This window comes from Telmatherina bonti, assembly GCF_933228915.1.
Source record: "Telmatherina bonti genome assembly, chromosome: 5".
NCBI lineage: Eukaryota > Metazoa > Chordata > Actinopteri > Atheriniformes > Telmatherinidae > Telmatherina > Telmatherina bonti.
This window is the reverse complement of record NC_136623.1, coordinates 10,312,537-10,337,734: the sequence shown is the minus strand read 5'-3', so window position 1 is coordinate 10,337,734 and position 25,198 is coordinate 10,312,537. Positions and strand designations below refer to the sequence as shown.

Genomic DNA, 25,198 nt, shown 5'->3' with positions numbered 1-25,198 from the left:
TTCTGCAGAGGTTCTCTCAGAGGCAGATCTTCTCTGGGGCAGAAATAATCTTGTTGGTTGGGTTAAATCTCAGCGAGGCGAGCCGGAGAATCACTGTGAATTAAGCAAACTTTAGCTGACAGACTTGCATGCCTAAGACCAAGAAGGAAATCCTTTTTTTTTTTTTAATCTTTTTGGTCCTGATGGTTGTAGTTTGTAGCCATGCAGTTTGAGATTTCTCTTTTAGGAAGAAAATGTAACACAAAGTTAAATCTGCTGCATTTCAGCATCTGTTCTGTTCAGCTAAAGGCTCTTACTGTCCTCAGGTGTATGAGGTGGTGCCCTGTCAGAGTGACTGCAATCAGTATGTGTGGGTTGCCGAGCCCTGGAGTGTGTGGAAAGTCAGCAATGTGGATCTGAAGGAGAACTGCGGGGAGGGGGTCCAGACCAGAAAAGTCAGGTATTTGTCAAAATTCTTGACTCTTTTCTTGTATTTTTGTTTGTATTCTTTTTATGCTTATAACTATATAACATTTGCACCCACTTAGTATTTTTCAAATATTAACAAAAAACTAATTAAAAAATTTTTTAATTTATCTTAAATAATTATCTTAATTTATCTTAATTTTATATGGTTTGATTCAGTGAATAAATAATCTGTTAGTTCGTTTAACAGTGTCGCATCCACAGAAAATGATACGTAAACTTAAGAGAATTATTTTAGCTTACTTTTAATATATTAACCTTTTAGGTGTTTTTTTTAGGAGGTTTTTTTGTTTGTTTGTTTTACGTTTTGATACCAAAAAATCAAAAGCCTGTATCTTGGAAGAGATTACAGATAAAATCATTCAAAAAGTATGAACCTGTTTATGATGGGAGTAAATTTAGGCCACATTTTCATCAGCTTTTTTTTTTTTTTAATTTGAATTCTAGTCTGATTGTTTGGGAAAATGTGAATGCGCCAAACAAATTTAATTCTGATTAAAGATCAGAATTAAAGGTCTCCGCCCGTTTTAAGCAGAGGACTACAAACTGGACTAAATAAAAAGTTACTTCCTGCATTGTGGGTAAATAAATAGCGATGGCGTTAAGAGTCTTCTGCCTCGTCTGGTGTTCATTCTGCCTCCATTGTTGCAGTGTATTTCTGCAGTATACTTGCATAAGACAAAATATGAAACCCAAAACAGCCATAGTTTCATCTCCATGTTTAGCTCACAGTTGCAAACTGTTCAGATTGGACCCGCTGTAGACCAGAATCCTCTGAGTCGAATCATTTAGTTTGTTGCGACTCTGGCAGGTGTTTCCTGCCAGCCATGTGTGGCTCTGGCTCTGGCATCAGGCTCCTCTGTGGAAGTGAGAAAACAGTGGTGAGAATCTCTAAATGACTTGAACTGGATGATTTAGCAGTGAGGAAACGAACCGGAGGAAATTATGAAATCCTTGCAGGAATGCTGCAGGCGACAGGTGAACAGGCGTTTATCTGGAATGCAAACTGGATGGTTAACGGGGCTGGAATACTCCGACACAGATAGAGTCCGCTGTTCCTTTCCATCCATGCAACCAAGCCTAGTCCAGAATCCACATCCATTCTGACAGAACAGTCCAAGATCCAAAAATAATCCACAAGAACCACAAGATGTGAGAAGCTGGAGGCGACAAAGATCATGCAGGCAGGTACAAAAATCCTGGGAGGAAAGAGCAACAAATTCACAAAAAGCCAAAACAGACTAAGCTGCTTCGGATTCACACAGAAGAGAACTGAAGACTGCTGCTTAAATAAGAAGCAGAGGAACGATGCCTTCAGAGGCAGCTGGGAAAGACCAAGCCCATCTCAAAGATGTGACCTCATAATGGCTAGAAGTTCAGCCAACACGATGGTTGCCAGGCGCTCAATGTTCCTGCTAACTCTCAGATCGGTTTAAAACACAACGTCTGACGTTTTTCTCTCCCAAATGCAGCCTGATTACTAAAATGGATGAAATTCTTTTTACATAATCCCACAGGTGCATGCTCAACACCGTCGATGGCCCGTCCGAGTCTGTGGAGGACTACCTGTGCGACCCAGAGGAGATGCCGCTGGGCGCCAGGGAGAGTCAGCTCCCCTGCCCAGAGGACTGCGTGCTGAGCGACTGGGGCGGCTGGAGCCGCTGCACCCTGGTGAGACCTGAACCCTCATCTGAAAAACAGCAGCTCAAAGTCTGTGGAGCCCTCTGAGATTCATCTTGATATCTTTATTTTGTCCTAAATATTCTCCCTGAGGCTCAGGATATTCAAAGCTTCGCTGCCCGCTTTTATTGTGAAGCTTTGTCAACAGGTTATTTCTTGTCCACCACGGAGGAATAAAGGAGATACATGAAGAGAGAAGCAGCAGGAAGTGGCTTATATATCACCTATATTACACTGTGTGCACTGTGCATTCAGCAGGGAAGGAAGATGATTTATAATAAAGATTTAAAACTTGGGAGCAGGTTTCCTACTTACATTTAATGATGTGCAGACCTGCATATAGAAGCTAGAAATACGGTGTGTAGTTTATGAACATCATCTGGCAGACAGCCACACTGAAACAAACTAGTTGTGTCATAAAACTGGCATGTCATGTGAACATAAACTACTTGTATATTTAGCTTTTTCCATGATGTCAGAATGAGTTTATAATCCAATCCACTCTGACTTTTCCAGGTGAATTTAATTTGACTTTCTCTAAACATTTGAATGCACATGTGCATCTATTCAGCATTTCATCATTTGTTTAACATTTTAAATTAACCAAAAAGTGTCTACGATACATACTAATGGAGCGCTTTCTAAGAAATAATAACCCCTGAAAACTCCAGGTTAGAGTGTAAAAGCAGAGTTTGCCCATGTTTTTTTAATGTGTCGGTGTCATGTCAGAGCATCCTTCCCAGCTCCTTCAGTCCTGACGCCTCTCTCTTCCACTAAAAAGCTGCTTTAACTGCTCTGGTTTCACCCACTGTTCTCCCAGCAGCACCCTGGCCATTGTTAATCACACCTCATTCTCTCCCAGAGTGCTCGGCGCACCAAGGCGCACCAACTACCAGCCATGTCAGTCCCAACATGCAGTCTGCAGTGGCACCAGCGGGGCCTCCCAGATGTTTTATTCATTGTGCCAGCGATGGAGCCATTCAGACGGCTGTCATTTCCTCCTCCAGCGCTCCTCTCTGCAAGCCAGGAGAATGTGATGGTTCACCAATCCAGCAGAATATCTCTTTCAGTCCTCCAGTCGTTTCCTCCTGGAAAAATCCAATTCAGAGTTTTGGAAAGAAGCTGGTGAAGGGAAATGTGCTTTGTTTCCTGTTTTTGTATTTCAATAAAGAACAGGAAGAGAAGCAGGGTACGATTTCTGAAAATAAAGCTGGCAAAGACACACGGCACATTTAACGTTCCCCACAGCTCAGTTCCAGGTCGGGGATAAGTCTGGTTCGAGCTCATACCACTCTGTAAATGATGGACTGCTTCATCATTTATTCATTTTTCAGAGTTTTTATTTTCTCTTTTTTTAACGGGATGTCTCTTTTCCAGCCCTGCACCAGAACCAAAAACCGCGAGCGGACCGCGTACCCTCTTCGATCCCCTGGTGCGGGAAGAGATTGTCCAGAGATGACCAACACAGAACCCTGTAGTCTGAATCTCAACTGCTTCAACTACTTCTACAACATCACAGGTACAGAAAACGTAGAAGAAAAGTTGTTGTTTTTTTTCTGTGGAAGCGGAAGCCCTGCTGGTGCTTTTTACTTTGTTTTGGCAACAGTTCTTCAGATATGAGCTTTAAAACTGTCATGACCACTGCAAGCACATCTCAGAATAAGATCCTCAATCTAGAAACAACTCTCACGTGTTTATTTTCACCTGCCGTTACCGTTTCACTTCTTCAGATGAGGTCATTGCAGATTTAGCTTATCTTCATCAGAGTTCATGTGATGATGATGATGTGTTAATGAAACTCACAGCGGATCTTTGTAAAGCTGCTCTCTGACAACAGGCTTGAGCAGATTCTGGTGTCGGTTGTTCATCACTCGAGCTCCAGATTTCTCTGTGGCCACAAATTACGTTAGTCTTCTACCAGCATTAAAACCCGGTCGATGCCAAGTTCAAGCAACACGTTTGGCTGTTTGCCACTGTGGTTAGATGCTTTCCTCAGGGTTGATTGCCAAGAACAGGGGAAGAAAAAGCATTTTATCTACTTAAAATAACAAGATTTCCAAAAGCGATTTCATCTGGCAGCGTTCCCATGCTCTCATCTGCAGGAGATCACACCTCCACATCAGCATGTGCAAAGGTCAACTTTTGTTTTCCCGACTTGAAACTTGAAACAAAACGAGAGACTTTCACTGCTCCGGATTTCACAAGAATATGTAATGAAGCGTATTTACTCCACTGCCGGGATACGTGGCATCATCCCTACAGCTGGATTCACCGTGGCGCGCAGGTATCCCGCCATATTACTGTACAGTGTAAATGAGCAGAGGTTATTATTGTGCGAAACACAGTCTTCCATTTCTGATGCAGAAAGCATCCCAACTGCTCCATCCTTCACTTTTTTCCTCTCCTTTTACGTGCCGCCTCTCTCTTCGTCTCATATCGTTCTTTCTTGTTGCACTCTCCTTATTTTCAGTCCCCAGAGTGGCACAAAGCTACTTGACAGAAGGAGGCACAATTCCCCGAGTTGCAAACGAGCTCTGCAGCTAAAAACAGCCACTCATCTTTGTTAGCAGATAGCGTGCTTCATGAGTGATACCTCAGCCTCCCTCTTGTTGCAGGAAGCTTTTTTTTTTTTTTTGTTGCCGTAAGTCTGGGATAAAATGCCGTCTTTTCTCACCAAAGATGTCATTTTTGCGAGGGAGCAAAGTTCAGACTTGTAAGGCTTGGAATCTGTCTGCTGATGTTTATCTGGGAAAACTAGCCTGGATGCATCTTTTATTCCCTGACCGCACGGATTTGTTGGGTTTACCAGAGATTTTCAGATGCTTTTATTGATCTCTTTGATGAAAAATCCATCTTCAAACGAACAAGAAAATATTTTTTGATGATTTTAAGGTGAACAAGAAGAAGAAAAAGTTTATAGTGGAGATGTTTTGGAGTCAAACTGACAGTTTGGCATATACAAGTCAGACTTGCCGCTGCTGAGTCATCAGGCAGCTATAAGAGCTCACTTTCTATGCATGTCATGTATATCCATCTAAATATTCCCAGATACAGCGCTCCAATAGCACAAGGATTTTTGTGAGTGTCAGCAGTCTTGTTCGTTAATCATTTTTTATATTGTTTTGCTGTCTTTATATGCAGTAATTTTTTTTTAGAAAATTATTATTAATATTATTATTATTAATAAGGGTCATGTGAATGTGTCGACATGTCAGCACAGTGCTGCTGTTTCTCATTCTGAAGTGTGCATGAGATGTGATGGCTGAAACTTCTGGATACTTCCCAACAACATCTCTGCTGAGTTTTTCTGTTTCAAGTGAAATCAGGTTTCTTATGAGGTGAAAACGTCAGTCCTCTCCTGGTTTTATTCTGCAGTCTGGTCTACAGGTTTTGGGGCAAAGCTCTTTGCCTCTGCTCACGCTTGCTGCACATTTAAAAATAAGCTATTTGGATGTGACTGAAGGGGACTTTTTTTTCTCTATTTCAAAGAGTTAAACAAACACATTGCATTGAAAAGCCTTTTTTTTCATGACAAACATTAACAGGAGTTGTATTTTCACCGTTATTTATTATGCAAAAATAAGCAATTGCTTTGAAGTCATCTAGTTCCTGAGGTCTGCAAGCCTTAAACATGCTTTGTCAGGTTGTCGCTGCAGATGCTCTCCAACGCTGCTTGTTTTGGGGTCTTATTGCCTTCAGTTTTGTTTTTATTGAGCTTTAATTAGGTTGTAGTCCAACTGAACGTGCTCCAGTTCTTTGCCTTAAAGGGAGCTTCTTATGAAAGGGGGAAAAAAACACTTTTCCTCTGCTGCAGAGCATGTATATAAGGATGTCTGAAGTTAATGTCAACTCAAAAACTCTGGAAAAGCCAACCATGGCACTTTGTTTGAGCCCGTAGGTTTGGAAGTAACTGAGTCAGTGCTCTGTTCAGCTTTGCAGTGTGTCACACTCCCAGCTAAATCCAGCCTTCTCATCTTCATCTTTATTATATAAGTAAGCATCCTTAATGTTCGCCACTAAAAGCATAAGACAGAGAGACGAAGCTTCAGTGATGCACAGTGTTTATGGAGCCAATATGTGGCAGAGATTACTTTTATTAGTTTTGACTGGGGTATAAACCTGCCAGCTGGCTGTTACGCTCTGTAGTATGATGTTTTAACAACCTGGACCAGTTCTACATGACTCATGATGGTAATGTGCCTGAAAGATGGATCAGTGCCAACCGTCTGTGATAAAACTGCAAAGGAGGGGAAATGGAAGTATTTGGGTATAATACTGCTAGTGAAATATTTCTTTATGACATCAGTGGTTGTAAGTCTGAGCTGGAATTGCTGTTCATGTTAATTTTTTTTTTTTTATTTATTTATTTAAATTAGGACAATGCATATTCATCAACACATCGGCAAAAGCTTCAATGTAAATATGCCGGAGTTAGCACAAAGCTAATTTACATCCGTAGTCCTAAGGCAGGAAAGGACAGATAACACGTAGTCCCAACACAAGAAAACAAAAAAACAATACAGACATTACATCATAACAATAGACAACAATAGACAAATCTCACAGAGTTTAAGAGGCCCCAAGAAAAGAAAAAAAGAAAAAAAAACCTAGTGTGAGCATGCTTGGTTGGTTTTCAGCCAGTGTTTCAGAGCTGTTTTAAAGGCTGAATACGTGCCACAGTTCCTGACATGGGCTGGCAGTGTGTTCCAGGTTTGTGAGCCTCTGATTGACCCCACCATTTGACCAAATTTTGTCCTACGCCGCTGTACGTTACAGTCTCCTCTGGTCGATGCTCTGGTATTTGGCCGATCACTAGGTTTTTTACCTATAAAATCCATTAAGGGAGGAGGATTAAGTCCATTTACAACTTTAAAAATAAGGCAAGCATCCATAAAAATTTGATAACTTTCGAAATCCAAAATATTATACTTACTTAGAATGTTACAATAATGGTAGTGTAATGGCTTTTTGTCCAGAGTTTTCAGTGTTCTCTTAAAGAGGGACTTTAGTGGCTTCAAAATGGCCTCTGAAGTGTGAGACCAAGTGGTATAACAGTAGGTGATATGACTAAATATCATGGCGTGCATATAAGCCTTAGCTGTTTCTGTGGTCAGAAAGGGTCTTATATGCTTGAAGTTTGACAGATTAAATTTAATCACATGCAATACTTTTTTCACATGTTGCTTAAAATTTAGATTAGAATCAAAAACTACTCCAAGATATTTAAATTGTTCCACCACATCCAGTCTCTCTCCATTGACTAACACAAATGGTTGTTCGGGCTCTGCTGGCTGCCGGGAAAAAGACATACAAACTGTTTTTTTTGTATTAAGATGTAGACAAGCGTCATGGAGCCAGTGAGATACTGGCACCATAGCACCAGAGAGTATTGCAGCGGCTTCACTTTTGGTTTTTGCATGAACATATAATACTGTGTCATCCGCATATAATTGGATTTTCACAGTTTTACATACATTGGGTAAGTTATTGACATATAAACTGAATAGGATTGGTCCTAGTATTGAGCCTTGTGGGACTCCAGCAGAACAAGGTAGAAAAGTAGATTGGAAATGTTCTATTTGTACAGCTTGTTGCCGGTCCGACAGATATGATTTAATCCAGCAGAGAGCACTGTTAGAAAAATTAAATTGTGTTAGTTTAGCAAGGAGCACATTGTGATTGATGGTGTCAAAAGCACGTTTCAAGTCAAGGAACACAGCGCCCACAAAGCCGCCCATGTCAAGTAGATGTTTTAAATTTTCTAGAAAATAAAAGGTGGCAGTCTCTGTGGAGTGATGTTTCCTAAAACCGAACTGCATTGGATGAAGAGATGTTTCACTATTGTTTAGATGTTGAGTTAGTTGTGCAGCAACCCATTTTTCTGCTATTTTTGAAATCACTGGTAATATACTTATTGGTCGATAGTTCTCAGATTTTGTTTTGTCTCCAGATTTAAAAACTGGGGTGACCCTTGCAATCTTCCATGATGATGGCACTATTCCTTGTTTAATAGACTGGTTTACTATATGTACAATTGGACTTGCAAGGGCTTCTTTATGAAGTTTTAAGAAATGTGTTGTCAGACCAAATGTATCTCTAGCTTTTGAACTTTTTAAAGACGCTATTGTTTTTATAACTTCAGGGACAGAGATTTCTTGTATATTAAATACAGGTTTAGTGGGATCTAAAGAAGTATTAGCGATTACAGGGCATTTAAGATTCTTTGTTAATTCTTCAACTGAGCAAATGAAAAATGTATTAAACAAATTAACAATTTTGCCTAAATCATCTGTCAGTGTAGCATTTACTTGAAGCTGCAGATCCCTAATAGGTCCATTTGTATTGCGTCTTAGGAGTTTATTCAGATTATCCCATATTACCTTCCCATTTCCATTAGCACCTTTTATAATGCCAATATAGAAATTAGCTTTAGCTTTACGTAAATGTTTTATCACTTTATTGCGGAGTGATGTAAAAATCTGCCGATCACATGTAAGCCCTGTTTTGAGACATTTTTTTAGTGCTCTGTCTCTTTCCTTCATCAATTTTTTACTATCACTGTTAAACCAAGGAAGATTATCCTTAGGTTTTTTAGTTTTGGCCTCTTTTGTAAACTGTGCGAGAATTTCATTGACACTTTTAATAAAGTTGTTAGAGCAAACCTCGGTGTCCAAATTTTCCAAGACATTGAACCAATTACATTTTTCTAGTTCACTTTTTAAATGCTGTTGCAAATGTTTAGGTGTAAAACGATTGGTTCGGCCTTTGTCAGTAGTCATTGGATGCTGCCTCTTAATTTTTCTTGAGCAGAAAATAAAATTGTGGTCAGAAAGACCCGATAGGAGATTATAAGTCTTCAAAATTCTTTCCGGTTTATTTGTAAAAATTAAATCGATTGTTGTTTTTGACATATTTGTTATTCTTGTTGGTCCATTTATAACTTGCATTAAATTGTACTTATCACTAAGTTGTTTTAATTTTCTCCTATCGGGTTTGCTGTCCCAGTTAACATTAAGATCACCCATAAAAATCATTTCCTTTTGGGAATTGCAACGTTTTAAAATGTTCTCAAGTTGATCATAAAAACATCCTTAGCAGATGGAGGTCGATACATACAGATCACAGTGAAAGACATGGTGGAGGACAGTGTTACATTCAGACCAATGCATTCAACATTAACTTCCTCTGGCCAACTGATTAGCTCACATTTCAAATTATTTCTTACATAAATTAATACACCTCCACCTCTTCCTGAGCCTCTATCTCGTCTGAATACATGGTATGCTGGTATATTCACAGCTGCTGTTGGTGATGTAGGAGTCAGCCAACTTTCTGATATTCCAAGTATATCAATATTAGAGTCACTTAGCAAATGCTCTATTTGCTCCATTTTATTAACAATGCTGCGAATGTTAACATGACCTATTAAAATTCCTTTTGGCTTTGATCGTGGATCCCATATTACTTTAGCATTGTTAAGGGTTTGGCAGAAGTGCATCTTATTCTGTTTTTTAATTGCAGGATTTAATGATTGTAATTTTACAAATGGTGAGGAACCATTTACCTTCCACTCTGCTACCTGTGGTTGCAGATCAAAAATATCTGGTTGACATACAGGGCCAACCTGAGATGGGACTCCAGGTAGCTGCAGAGGTGGTAGCCCAGGTGTTGGCCCAGGTAGCTGCAGTGGTGGTAGCCCAGGTGGTAGCCCAGGTAGCTGCAGTGGTGGTAGCCCAGGTGGTAGCCCAGGTGTTAGCCCAGGTAGCTGCAGTGGTGGTAGCCCAGGTGGTAGCCCAGGTAGCTGCAGTGGTGGTAGCCCAGGTGGTAGCCCAGGTGTTAGCCCAGGTAGCTGCAGTGGTGATAGCCCAGGTGTTAGCCCAGGTAGCTGCAGTGGTGGTAGCCCAGGTGGTAGCTCAGGTAGCTGCAGTGGTGGTAGCCCAGGTGTTAGCCCAGGTAGCTGCAGTGGTGGTAGCCCAGGTGGTAGCCCGGGTAGCTGCAGTGGTGGTAGCCCAGGTGGTAGCCCAGGTGTTAGCCCAGGGAGCTGCAGTGGTGGTAGCCCAGATGTTAGCCCAGGTAGCTGCAGTGTTGGTAGCCCAGGTGGTAGCCCAGGTGTTAGCCCAGGTAGCTGCAGTGTTGGTAGCCCAGGTGGTAGCCCAGGTGTTAGCCCAGGTAGCTGCAGTGGTGGTAGTCCAGGTGGTAGCCCAGGTAGCTGCAGTGGTGGTAGCCCAGGTGGTAGCCCAGGTAGCCCAGGCGTTAGCCCAGGTAGCTGCAATTCATAGTTCACAGAAGGCCCAGGATTTTTTCAACATCACCCGCCAGAAGCAGCATCATCACAAGATGAACAATTCCCAGGAATGGTCTAGAAGAGTCCATTTGATCTTTTTTACCTGGTGGAGGCCTAGCATGGCCACAATCCAGCAGTCTTGTGAAGAGAATGTATTGACTCTGCTTGGCAGGATAGAGGATTAGATTACTCTTTTTTCTAGGGCATGTCAAACTCAGGAGAAGATAGACAGATATGAAGATCACAAACAAACATTTTGATGGCCAAATCCAAGGTCTTTTGATGTTTTTAGAAAGCTTTTGGGGCAAACACACAGGACCTGCCAAACAGTGTGCCTGCTCCTCGGCGGCCATCTTGAAATCGTAATGTCAGCCCTGGGGTTATGTACTGTGTGCTCTGTGAAGAGACCAACCCAGCATTAGAGAGGGACAGTGTGGAGCGGATTACACCTTAAAACAGGTCATTGTGAACAGAGGTGGAAATCCATGGTGGTTATAGGAGCTGTTTTACATCTTCTGTGTGCAATTTGACCAAAATCAGTCACAGAAATATCATTAAGATCTCAGGAAATTATGCCAGGGATTGATATATATTGGTTTAACCCATTGTTACTGAGCATGTGGGCAGAACAAGACATAACAATATATATTTTACTCAGTCTCCCTTCCAAAAACCAACATATTTCGTACAGCAGTTTGGGGTGGATGATGTGGCTAAGAGCTTTTTGAGCTAAGCCAGAGGAGCTAACCAGCTAACGGAGATAGGCAGCTAAAGCTAAATCATGCTGTTTGCTAAAAGCAGCAGTTATGCTAAAAGCCAGCCTCTTGCAGTCGGATATCTGTCAGTCAAACCGACACACCCCCAATTATTCCAAATGTCAAGATTAAATTCCTTCCAATCAGATGAGTTTAAAACAAATTCACTCACAGATGTCATGAAGCTAAACTTGACCTATTGAACCTAAAATGTTTATTTTATACCAGGCTGTAAACATGTTTATTCCTGCTGTGAGGTTGGTCTTTTTAATTCAATTCAATTCAACTTTATTTGTACAGCGCCACTTCACAACAATGTTGTCACAGGGCACTTTACATACACAAATCAACATACACATCATTTCAAGCCAATTCATACATATCCTATAATAGAAACCAACTGATTGCATCGAGTAATGACTTCGATCCAATCACCCATCCTGAGCTGCACGCGGCGACAGTGGGAAGGAAAAAACTCCCCTTTAACAGTAAGAAAACCTCAGACAGAACCCGGCTCAGGGAGGGCAGCCATCTGCCTAACATGGGACTCCCTTTTGGAGCCCCTCGTGGGTTTCCATATAGGCTTCACTTTTAACCACCTTTAGTTGTTGCTTGGGTGGCTGCTTCTGGTATAAATTTTTAGGAAGTACAACATTACCTTTCATTTTTATGCAGATGATATCCATATTTACTTCCATTTTAAATTAAAGTACATCGCCCCACTGGAGTCCCACTGGAGTCCCACTGGAGTCTTTTGTTAGAAAAAAGTAAAAGACTGATCAACAAAACTTTTGAGCCTAAATGAAAACAAAACAAATATTTTTGTATTAGGCTATTGCTTCATTTGGATCATTTAACCACACGTGTTTCACTGTTCTCCAGATGCCAGGAATCTTGGAGTGGTTTTAGATCCGACACTACAGACCGTTTGTTATGAAGTCACTTATGAAGTCAATTTCTTTTAAGTTAAGCGGATTGCTAAAGTCCTGGAAAACCCTTCATGTTAATTTCAGCATTGCCTTAATCCAGATTGATTTACTAAGTCACATTTTTACCACTTCTGTGACTAAAAGGTGACAGAAGTATGATAAACCTCCAGTTTTAACAGATTTCTGTCACCTGTTACAGTGACTGTTTCAGAATTGATTTTAAAAGGATTTACTTACTTTTATGTATTAGATGTTACACAGCTATTCATCCGGTCAGCTCCATTTTTATTAACTAAAGATCATTGAAGCCAAATGGTCTTAGTCCAACCAGGGTTGCGTTTTAAGCAGAAAGGAGATCAGGTTTTCACAGTGGCAGTTCCACTCTTGAACAACCTGCCTCACAATATTCCCACTGTAGTTGTTTCAGCCTTTAAATCCTGCCTGAAAACTCACTTTTACCTTGGCTTTTAATTCGACTTTAGTTTGAGTGCCGGTAGGTTTTGATGGGTTTGTTTTTCCTGTCCTGCCTCTTTGTTTTAACCAGCTTTAGTCATGTTATTTTACTTCCTTTACTCCTACGTTTGGTTTTGTTTGGCCTTGTCTTTTTACATCTACATTTATGAAGCACTTTGGTCAACCTTGTTGTATTAAATGTGTCATAGAAATAAATTTGACATTGACGTTATGTTTTCGGTCATTATCCAGCTGCACTCTGAAGCATTATTTTCAAGGTTGTCCAGGATTTGGTTGATTATAGATGAAAAATGTAGATGTAGTGAATCATCTACATACATAGATAATAATAATACATAGATAATAATCATCTACATACATAATACACAGAATCCATCTTGTAATGTCTGTCAGCAGACATGTCATGAATGCCAGTCTCATACTAACAAGGCCTCCTTGCCTTCTAAGAGTTTGTGATATTTAATCTATGCAGAAAATATTGTTCCAAACTCTTCTCTTGATTATTATTTTTTTATGCTTAAATCTGTTTTTACTGTAGCAGAGTTTTCCATGTTGAATAGAACATCTCTCCTCTTACGCAGACGAGGGCATTTTTGATTGTAAACAACTACAATTATTTTCCTGCTGCTGACTGGATGTTGTTGAAGCATTATGTAAACAAAAGGAACAGAAATCGATCAGTGCCATATTTTCATAAAATCACTTGAATTAAAGTTGAATGTTTACACTTTTTTTTTTGTCTTGTCCAGCATTTAGGCAAGCAGAATGATGGTCTGGATGCTGTGTTCTGCTGAGCAAATTTTCTCTGCCAAGGGAAGCTTTATAGATATAATGATCCCCTTGACTTTCTGAATTTTTATTTTATTTCCATATTTATTTTGTATTATTGTTTGAATTGTAGAGTTTGTACTGCTGGACCAGAGAGGACAGACGAAAGACAGAAAGAGAAAGGAGAAAAAACACCTCATAAGAAAAGTGAAAGAGATAAAGGGAGAGAAAAAAAAAAACTAAAAAATAACCCAAAAACAAAAAGAAAAAAACAACCTACAGATGTATACATACACAGACATACATATACACACACACATATATATATATATATATATATATATATATATATATATATATATATATATATATATATATATATATATATATATATATATATATATATATACATATACACACACACACACACCTCTATGCATGAATGTTTACACTTCAGTCACAGCTTGATTGCTTCGTTTAAATTCCATTGTGGTGGCGTACAAAGGGACAGAACAGTGCGACTTGCTGCTTTATGACTCCTTTACCTGCAACTCTTGTTGTTTTCAGGCTGGTAAAATTCACAGCAGCAGCTGAATGAATGCTAATAGAAGTTTTCTGTGTGGTAAGGCTGAAACATTTAACACAGACACCGGCTGTAATCTTTCTTGTGGTGGTTTGTTTTGTTGTTATACTGCACAACAAACTGTTATAACCGTTATAATCCAGATCTGATGATCAGATGCTCAGAAACAAAGTATTTGTGAGGGATTTTCTGTGTGTTTACAAGCTGCAGTTAATTTTCCACAGGTAGTGAGTGTTTTTTACTGATAAGTCAAACTTTGAGTGTTTGGCAGTAACTACTACTCTATGTTTTGCAGGGGATACACTGTGTTGTTGGTTTTTAGTCTCACACAATGTGGCCTTTGCAGTGTATACTGAATCCGCTGCAACTTCATTTCTATTGGGGGTTTTTTTTTTAAACATGAACAGCCTGAAGAAGTCTGAATGTGTTTTGCTTTTCCTCAGACTGGAGCACTTGTCAGCTGAGTCCCAACGCTGTGTGTGGGAGCGGCATCAAGACCCGGATGCTCGACTGTGTTCGCAGCGACGGCAAATCTGTTGATATAAAATTCTGCGAGGAGGTGAGACCTGGAGGAATTCACCAGACGTAGCAGCTCTTGTTTCTTAAGCATTTTCTTTGACACACAAATATCTCTTGATGACTTAATTACACTGCTCATTACAGTATATTAGCATAGCCTTCCAGGGTACAATAGGCCCGGAGCAACATGAAATATTCACAACTATTCCCATGCAGAGATTGTTGTTTTTGCTTCAGGGTTAGCATTTTATTCATTCATAATGTGTGTCGGCTTGCTGTAATTGTAGCCGACAGGCTGTGGCTCCACCACCCCCACGGCTCTTTAACCCTTGGCCCTCTTCATCATCTGGCTCATTCGCAAAAACGCATTGTGTCATAATGCCTTTCACAGCTTTGAAATAACAACTCTGCTGCTTTGATGCTGCCCAGCAGTCTGCCCTTTGCCAGAACAAAGACTTCTGGGAACCGAGCTGCTCTTTGTAATATCAGATTGAGTTTAGCTTTGTAGCAACTGTTTGCCTGTGATGTGAATCATTTGAGTCATAAATACCTTCTTCATTCTGAACATGTGCTGCAGATGGATTTGGAGAAGAAGTGGCAGATGAACGCCTCCTGTGTGGTGGAGTGTCCCGTCAACTGTCAGCTGTCGGAGTGGTCGGCGTGGTCGGAGTGCTCCCAGACATGTGGGCTAGAGGGTAAGGTTCATAGCTTAAGTTATAAACTGTTACATTCAGCCAAATAGAAACGGCAGGAAGAAGAAGATCTGCGGCTTGATCATAATTTGGAAAAGTGGTGAAGTCGTGCCGCTGGGAGCAACCTGTTTTGCCAAACATGGCTCTGATCTGTCAACACAGCCAGCAGCAAAAATGAGAGTTCAGAAACAAGCAGACTTGCTGTTAATCAGAATGGGTCGTTTATCAGCGGCACAGGCAGAGCTTGTTCCTTGTAGCCTCTTTGTAATCATCAGATCAGGATGGTAACCCTGCTTAAGCTGTGAAAAATAATTAAAATGGCCTTTTAAGCTCACATAAAAAAAAAATAAATAAAAAAAAACAGTCGATGTGGTCTAATTTAGTCGGGAGGGAGGTTATCAATTAAGAGAAAACAAATTCAACATTTGAAACAACCCTGTAAAGTTTCTGTATCTCTGTGACCAGAGTTAAGCTATGGACCAGCTCACAAACGTTCTGCGATTAATCATGTTAAAGGCGTCCTATGATGGTATTTGGAGTTTTCTGAGCTTTCTACAGTGTTACAGTGTTGAATCCTCATCAGACATGTGAACGGCACTGTTTTTTATCACCTAAACGCATGTTTGAGTTTGAGTTCCAGCACTCTCTCCGTTTGGTTTCCATGGCGACGAAAGACGCGTCGTTCTAGAGAGTTTTTTCTACTTGTAAATCCTTGTGACGTCCCGGGGGATAAGGTTTGGTGATTGGTTACCTTCTACTGGTTAACAAGGGCATGTACAAATACATCAGGCGGGTGGAAAACGTGGGATAAAGTTATTTCCAACGATGGCTGGTGAGTTTACCAAAGAGAGACATCCTGCTGCATTCGTTGCTGTGGGTTGCTGTTTTCCACTTCGTTTTCAGGCTCTGATTCAGGTTCCAACATGTAGGGCTGTATGCTATGTGTTGACATTGTATTTTGTTTTTTTTTATTGAGTTCATATTAGCCTAATCCTTCTGTTTATGAGATGTTACAATGACGGTGAAAGCAGGTGCAGTGCGCGCTCCCGATGTAGTGCAGTGGCGGGAGGCGGGGCTTAATGGGGAAGAGTCTCAATCCACTCGTTTTGCCCACAGGCTGATCTGACAGCCTACGGAGAGGGTCGGTCTGAAGTAAATAAAGCGTTTTGTGACAATAACTCGATCAATCCCAGCCCTTCTGGACTCAGAAATAAAAATAAATTAGCCTGAAATGCACAGAATAGTTCCACTTTAATGTTTTTAACACGTAAAAGTCCCACTCCTCACACATAAAATCCCCAAAACAAGCTGAGCATCTACAAACAGCTCCACTAGATAAACAGCTCAGATAAGAATCACTCTTTTATTTGTTGATAAATAAACGCTTTTACTGTCAGGTTCTTCTGTTTCATTCTCACGCATCAAACTGTCCACATGGATGGATGACTACTCTGACAGTTTTATGGAGCAATTACTACTCTTTTTAATCAAGAGCTTTTTTTATTTGAAAGCAAGCTTCTTGTTTTCATGGTTAAATCTCATGCTGCTCTTCATCAAAACTCTGATTGCAGACTCCAAAAGGTTCCCTGCATGCATGCAAATATGCTGCATTTCAATTCAAACCTCTGCTCTTTCCTCACAAATTCCACGTTGCACATGCAGATGTTCTGAGCTCTTCCTCTCGCACGCAGACCCTGTCTACGAGAGGGTTGTGTTAACGTTAATCCAGTCAATTAAATATAACCCCAACTGGTGAAATCCTCATTCCCTGGAGGATGCATTTTACTTCAGACTGCAGTCCAGTATGATGGCGAGTTACTCTTACCCAAGGCTCTTATCATTTATGTATTTGGTCATTTCCCTGTTTTATGCTTTGGCTCAATGAAACAGCCAAATATAAAATATCTGAGTACTGGTAGTGGCTGCATGCTGGTAGCAGGAGGTCATATCATCTCCAAACCAGCTGCCAATCCCATGAATGGCTTGCGGTGATAACATAGCAGCTAGCAGAGGCAAATTAGAGTATGACTGCTCTGTCAACCAGGACAGTAATCCCTGCATCCAATATAAGGTTTCTTCCACTGACACAAAACTGTCTGCTGATGCCAGATGCTAGAGTTGGACGAGCTTTAGATTTCCTCCAGTAGATTATTTATAACATGTTTTGACAATATACTCTTCTAACGATTTCTTCCAAATTAAATGTAAAACGAGGAATATGCATAAATACATACATTTCAGGAGCTAACATAAAATTGTGTTTTAAAAAGAAATTCCTAAACTTCCTAAACTTCCTGTTCAATATAAAATAAAAGTTCAGTTTTCACGTCCAAATCCTCAGTAAATCTCAACCGGTATAACCAGTGTTTCATTAATTACACATAACTTGGCTAAAATTTATACTTCCACTACATGTTTCATGTGTGACAGTACGATTACGGTCAAGTCGGAGCAAAAACCAAAACAAGACATCAGAAAAAGTGAAATAGAAAAAAAAAAATTCACTGACTTGAGTTCTCTAACTTATACGCAAACAGCAGAAGGTTGTGATCCAGCTCAAATGATGTAAATGTTTTTGCAACCTAAATAAACCCAAATGAACTAAAACCTTTCATTATTTTTCATCTTCTTACTTTTGATTTGCTGTTCAGTCATGAATTCTTTATTTGGAGCCAAATGTTTTTCAAACAGAGAAACTTTTTCCGGTGAAAATAAACACTTTTAAATGTCCTAATGGACTTGAGCCTTCATGTTTATATGACCTGTTTTTAGACTATGAGCCCTTGTAGACACTGAGTTTCTCTGGTATCAGCCTTTTTGTTGTTCTTAAAGTCCGAACCTTCAGGCAAAGCCTGCTAGAGAACAAAGCTGCAGACTTTTAACCTGAGTCTTTTTAGTTTAGTTTATAGCTAAACTTTCTATTTTTTGTTTGATCTTTTTTTTCTTGTTGTTGTTGTTTTACTATTTTATTTATTTATTGTTAATTACTTTTTCATTTATTTATATACCTCTTATTCATGTGACTATGTTCATTAAATTATTTAACACGTGAAATTGTTTTTATAAACTTTACTTATACTTCAGATTTGTTGCTTTTATTCAGTCCTATTGTTACATATTTTTCCTCTTGGAGATCCTTCACTCTGAAGCTATGCCTGCAAAGTTGTTGCCATGGTGATTGCGCTTGTCTGGGCGGCTGTGGGGGTCCTGCACTGCAGCCTTATGGCTGTGGTGTGGACCATAGACATCATATATACATAGATGCCGCGTCGTATCACGCTGCCTATACAAGCTGACGTCTCATCGCACCGCCATCTTGGATGGGTTTCTCATGCGCCTCCAATGCATTTATTTGTATGGTGAAGGCCAAAACCCAACAATAACCTCACCAATTTTTACCCGGTTCTTCTCACAGTTTGGTTTGTTACAAAGGGCAGAGAGATTGTTATGATACAAATCCCTGTAAAATGTTAAAAACAATGTGCTTTTATGTTAAAATATATATTATAATGTTATTTAACAAAGACATATGGTAGCTACAGTATAAATACATTTATAAATGAATTTGATACTAATATGTTTAATTGTTTCTTGATGCATTTGGATTTATCCATTTTTATCTGACCAAATAAATTATTATTCAACCTTGTAAAATATAATTCCACGCAATCTGCTTTCAGTATTTTGCCGGTTATTGCAGCTGTATGCTGGACAAAATACGGGAATAGTTGCTGGTTTTCTCTTGACTCTTTCTTTCATTTATTCATTCAAGTATTGTATAAAAACTGCAGTTCAAAAGTTACCCAGAAAAACACTTGGAGAGCCAAACCTCCGCCAAGGCCTTTAAAAAGTTCATGGATCCAAACGGTGATCTGGATCACCACCAAAATTAAACTAGTTCATCCTTTTCACATTTCCAATAAGTCTTGAAATTTTAATTAAAATCTGTCCCTAACTTTTTAAGTTATCTTGAACACAAACAGACAAACAGATAAAGTTGGTAATAACATGACACCCTTGGCAGAGGTAATTATGCTACCATGTAAAACTCTCTTTGTGAAGCATTAATATATTTTTCCATAAACACCTCATAGAAGTCAAATTTATCATTTGCATTTAGTAGATTATTCACTGTGTTGACCTTATTTATCAACCAGTTATGTAGAAAAGTGTTTTGTTTGTGTGTAATATATACGGGTTGTTCCACAAAAAACAGTTTTGTGGGGAAACTACGTTGACTGCTGCAAAACTCGAAAGCAGAGACCCATCCAATATGGCGGCGATGCTGCTTCACTCTCCAGCGCTCAATGAGGCGTCTACGTATTTATGTCTATGGTGTGGACCCCGACCTCGGTGGTTTTTAGTGACACAGACACTGTGGTCATGAGTGGACTGATTCCTGGTATGAGCATATTCCTGAGATATTGTTTCTTCACATCAGCATCAAGTCAGTTGTTTATTTTCCTATAAATATGTAGAGGGGAGGTTGTGGTTGGGTAGTGGTGGCAGGGTCTGTGCATGCATGTTGTGTGTGTGTATTTAGGAGAGACCGAGACCATGATCAGGTGTGTTTTGTAAGGTTTAATATCTGGGTGTGAAACTTATTTTTAATTTAAACCACCTTGTGCTCTATTTTTTGTATGAAAAGTGCTTTATGATTGTTAATAGTTTGCACTAAATCCAAATAAAAACCTGAATTTGTTCCAAAAAACTCTGACATTGCTGACGTGCAGTGCAAAATCCTGCACACTCAGCAGATCATTCTCCATGACAACAGCCGGCCCAATCAGACACTTCCTGCTTCTGCTCCTGCTGAAGGAATGAGTCCTTAAAAAATCTAAAAAGGAAGTGTTTGTTTAAGAGAAAGCCGTTTTGTTACAGAGACCAGCAGAAATGTGTCTTCCTGTTGCACGGTGGTTGTTCCGGAGGTTCACACATTTGATTATGTACTATTACATCTTCCTCTTCCTCGGGGCTGTGAGAGCGCTTTGAAGAAGAGGAAACTGCTAAAGTTGTGAAATTGCAAAAAATAAGATAAAAGTTTAACAAAGGAGCAGGAAATGGACTTTATTTGATGTGTTTTTGTGTGTAAGTGTGTGTGGGAGGTTCTCTTGCTGGAATATGAGGTTTAAGGGTTTGTGTGTGGGAAGGCTGTTTGTTTCATGTGTTGAGAGGTGTTTTAGAGGTGTTGACAAAAGTGCATACTGAGGTGAATAGATTGCTGGATCGCATGAAAATGAAAGTGGAATGTGCAACAAATGGAGGCTTGTGAGATGTAAGTGGGTGGTTTGAAGAAGGTAAACAGGAGTATTGCATTTTAAAATGTGTGTGAAGGGCTTCTGTGGAGTTTCGCTCCTAATTCATTGCATCAATTCTGCACTTAGATCAAGCAGTCTGTGGTGCATTTGATTTATTCAAATAGGCTTTTTGTGATTGATGTGGAATAAAAAGGCATTTTACTCAAGTTGACCAAGAGGTAGATAGCAGAGCAAAGGGGCCAGCTGTTTAGAAAACCCTGCTCTATTAAGTGAAGTGTTAAGTGCACAGTAAGATTAATTTTGCATTAAAAAAAAAAAACACATACAGATGCATTTAAAATGAGTTGTTTGCAAAGGGAAAGGACTACTGCTGTGCAGTAACCCACAGTGGTTGCTGCATGTGCAAAAAAACTGTTTGCATTTGCTTTAAAGTATAGAAAAAGCAACATCTTTGAACTATATATGCTTTAAATATGTTGGGAATACGATGCAAAGAAACAAAAGATATGAAGTTTAAAAACACTCGAATGCCACAGAAATAAAATACACTAATGATTTTCTTCTCCAGGCAAGATGCGGCGGCAGCGACTGGTGGTTCAGGCCTCGCAGGGTGACGGCCGGCCGTGTCCGTCTCTCATGGAGCAATGGAAGCCCTGCCCCGTCCGACCCTGCTACCGCTGGCAGTACGGCCCCTGGTCTGAGTGTCGGGTGGAGGTACGTCGATAAATCATTGCATTACGCCACAATCTGGAGACCTTATATTCCAGCAACTGCATCAACCTATGTCAGCAACAAGAAATGCAACTATGACAGGTTCCTGAGATCAATACACAGAAGAGATCGAGCCAAAAAGTGGATTTCTTAATAAATAATGGAGTCTTTAGTATTGATGAACAACCTCATCAAATCCCTACCTCATACAGTTATTGCAAGGGATGGACAGTGAAAATCAATCTAATACATCTTTAATGCTAATGCGTTTCGGTAAGCGTCTACCTTTGCCAAAGTATTTGGCTGCAGAAACTCTTCATTTTGCATTGTGTGCATTTAGGTCAGATTAATAAAGAAATGTCTGCTGCAGTGATTTATGTCAGGAAGCAACATTTTTGCAGCACTAATTCAGGTTAAAAGGGAGGTTCAGAGACATTATATTTCATTTAGATGTTTTATTTACCACAATTAACAATGCTGAGGGTCAAGTGTCTGGAAACTACCACATCAGAAAGTCTCTTCTTTATTTAAGCAACTACCAAACACAAAAGAAAATCATGAAATGCAAAAGCAACCTACCTTTATATTAATAATGATGCTCTCTTTTTCATTTGATGTGTGTGAATCCTCTAGATCTGGTATTTCCCATTAAGACTCATGCAAGACAACCGGTAGGACATGTTTCACGGAAGTTGTGATCGTTTATTCTTGTTCAGCATAATAATTTAGCTGTGATATAAGTTAATAAAAACTTAAGTTTCTTGATGTAATTAGCTAAGTTAAAAATACTAAAATATTCTGAAGAAATTGTTAGAAAAAATAATTCTTTTGGCATATTTTAAAATACAAGACGGCACCATTTAGTGCTACAGCGATATCTTGTTACTTTAGTTCATTTCAACCATAATTTTGTAATTGACAGAATTAAGGCAAGTGTTGAACCTCTTGGAGTTGGATGCAGGTTGTGCAGTTGGAAGTAGTCACACACAAATCTCCACACTCAGACACGCATGTTTTTCCACCATCTGACTTTTCGCCAAGTCTCACCAGTAAACATAAGATGCAAATGAGCCGGTAACAGATCTAAAGGCTGTTTTTTTTTGTCAGTCAGTGCTCATGTGATATGACAGGAATCACACTGCATTAATGTAGTGAAGCCTCAGGCAAGTCAAGGCGAGTTTATTTGTATAGCCTACTTCATGTACGTAAGTGTTCAAAGTGTTTTCATAAACGCATTACACTGGCGTTCAGAAGAAGCATTAAAAAATACATGGAAAAACTCACTTTAAACAAAACAAAGTATACACATAACGTTATATTTGTAAAAATAAACCACATATAGTTACTCTTTGCTTAAACTCCTCACCAGAATATGGTGTTGTGAGCTCTAGAAGTAACCAAATAGATGGATATTCAGCCCTCACTGCTTCCCCATGCAGCTAGACAGACGAATAACTTTTACAGACACAAGAGATACAGTTGTTCATCTCATGGCTATTATTAGCATTTCATTCCTGAACTAGATGCCATTAAACTGAAATAAACAAACATATCCTTACTAACATGTATCCTTAAAATTACAAAATAATCATATAAAGCAAATTTACCCTCCTTACATCAAATTAAACTGCCTCATTTCAGTGAGGCTTGTTGCCTCATTTCAACAAGCGGCTAACTAACATGCTAAAGCTAAAGGGCTAAAATGCTAACGCTAACGAGCAAACATGCCAGTAGGAGCAAATTTGTGCATGGCCTTGGATAATGCTACATTCAATTTGTCCCGGAGTCGGAACTGGGAATGACGGGATAACCAAATTGAGAGCGTGCACGTTGACAAAGTCGGAAAACTTGTAAAACCAACATGGATGTTGCCAGGATTGCCTTTGTTTTCCTTGAGACTTTAGAGGCCAACATGTTAGTAGCTGTTGCTAATGTTACCATAGAGACCACATCCAGCACTTTTGTTTTGTGTCTTAGACAGGCAGACATAATTTACAAAGAACTGCCTTTAACTCTAATGTACAATATGTACAATTAAACAAGTACATTTAGTACATTGTTCCCATTCAACCGTGTTTTGTTTGGTAGCCATCTTTACTAGTAAACCAAGTTTAGATGGGTATGTTCCCACTTTCCCAGTTGAAACTTCTTACTTCAGAGGGTATTTCCGACTGGACACTGAAAATCCAACTTCTGAGTACAAATCAAATGCAGTATAAAACAACTAAACACTACAAACCTCACATTATGAGGCTTAAAAATGGAAGAAAAAAAAACCCAATAACTCTATTGTTCCCAAAATCATTAGCAATTCATGGCAACTAGCCACTTGATATTCTGTCATCAGATCTGATTGGATTGGGTTTTTTTTTTTAATCCATTGTCATATTTTATCAGATTAAGAAAAATTTAAAGGATTATGATCAACTTTAATTTTAAATTAATTTATTTCTCAAGAAAAAAAAGCACTTGAGAACTTTTCCCATCATGATGTGAGTTTCTTATTAGCAACAAAACTCCACTTTCTCTGCTAATCCAGACGTCTTTGTTCATTACCTGGTTTATATGTAAGCTGTATGCTTCCCACAGCGAAAGCTCTTGAAATAAAAAGTGACACTGTGTAAAACATGAGCTCTCCTGCTTTTAGCTTACAATTTTATAACAAGAATTATTCACAGCAGCCCATGTTGTTATATTACAGCAGGTATTTTTTACGCTCCCCACAGCTAGAAGAAGGGTTTCATTCTGTTCTGTTATCTAAAAATAATTAAACCACATGCAGCCAAAACAACTCGCCAATCATAGTTATATTACTGTGGAGATTTAGTTTACTATCCACCATCGATCTGTCTGCTATCGATCTGATTCTTACAAAGCGGATCATTTGTTCATTTAAGCACACAGTCTGACACTTTTCATGTCTTCATATTTCTTTTCTCACTCAGGAAGTTCTTTTGTTCACCTTGAAACTAAAATGATTATTAATCCCTGAAGGGAAATTAAGTATTTTTCTCCTTTTATTTTCACAATGAGCAGGTTATATGTTGATATTCTGTTTTTCATCAATTGTCACGATTAGCTCTAATCACAAAGGGAAAATGAGTTGTAGCCTATTTAGTCTGACTGTAAATTGAATGCATGTCCTGTTTTGCCACTTGTTTTCCACTTGTGAAGCTTCTTCAGAGAGAAATGTTTGCAGTATGTATAACCTAATAAGCTTAATATGATTGTATTACACTGATAAAGAAATTAAAAAAGCAAGAGAAAATCACTAGATTGTATGAATCTAGTGAATCAACGATGTAAACTACAGCATGGAGACGTAATAATGGATTTTATTTACACTGGAAGAAATTACAAAGAAACTGAGTGTTAAAAACATGGTCTGAATTAATTTTTAAAAATCTTTGACTGTAGTTTTAAGATTACTTAATATTGTAATTGGATCTACAATAAAATAATTAACAATTATTATTTTATCCACAATAAATTAATGATGTAGTTTCTTCATCTACATTTGCTTGTTTTGTTGTTGTTGTAAATTGGAAAACAGGCATCAGGGTTTACTTACATTTTGTTTAGTCTCTGTTTAGATGCATTTTATTGGACACGGCAGACATTCAGATCAGTGAAAAAGTCTTGAGATGACCCTCTTTTCTTTTTGTATTTCCAGGAAAACAGAAAATAAATTCAGAGAGTCATTGAAGCGTGTACAAGTATATTATATATAGTATAGTATAACTTTAAAGGGAAAGTATGTACAGTTCTAACACACTAGAAAGTCAGAAATAGTTCTCTTCTGGCTTCTTTGTGAACTTTTCAAAGCTCTTGTTTGGATTCCTATTGTTCCGTGATCCCACACTGCTTCAGTAATGCTGATGTCCAGGCTCTGGGGAGGGCAGCCCATCACTGATACAGTTCCTCTGTGAGTTTTCCTTTCCAGTTATGCTTTTACAGCTTTGGCAGTGTGTTTGGGGATCATTGTCATGCTGAAAAATAAAGCTTTTGCCAATCAGGTGCTTTTTAAATGGTGTTGCATGGTGGATCAGAGTCTAACGGCAGCTTTCTGTGGTCATTCAC

General features: G+C 39.1%; 1 protein-coding gene across 1 annotated transcript in view; it reads left to right on the top strand.

Annotated features, from left to right (window-relative positions):
* Nucleotides 1-25,198, top strand: part of thsd7ab (thrombospondin, type I, domain containing 7Ab) — a gene marked incomplete at both ends in the record, with an annotated part of 244,564 nt that overhangs the window by 188,942 nt on the left and 30,424 nt on the right. The window contains 6 exons of the mRNA XM_079240505.1: nucleotides 306-439; nucleotides 1,983-2,136; nucleotides 3,523-3,664; nucleotides 14,382-14,497; nucleotides 15,035-15,152; nucleotides 20,976-21,121. Of these exons, the coding sequence (XP_079096631.1) occupies nucleotides 306-439; nucleotides 1,983-2,136; nucleotides 3,523-3,664; nucleotides 14,382-14,497; nucleotides 15,035-15,152; nucleotides 20,976-21,121 (810 nt within the window). The remainder of the gene's footprint in view (nucleotides 1-305; nucleotides 440-1,982; nucleotides 2,137-3,522; nucleotides 3,665-14,381; nucleotides 14,498-15,034; nucleotides 15,153-20,975; nucleotides 21,122-25,198) is intronic.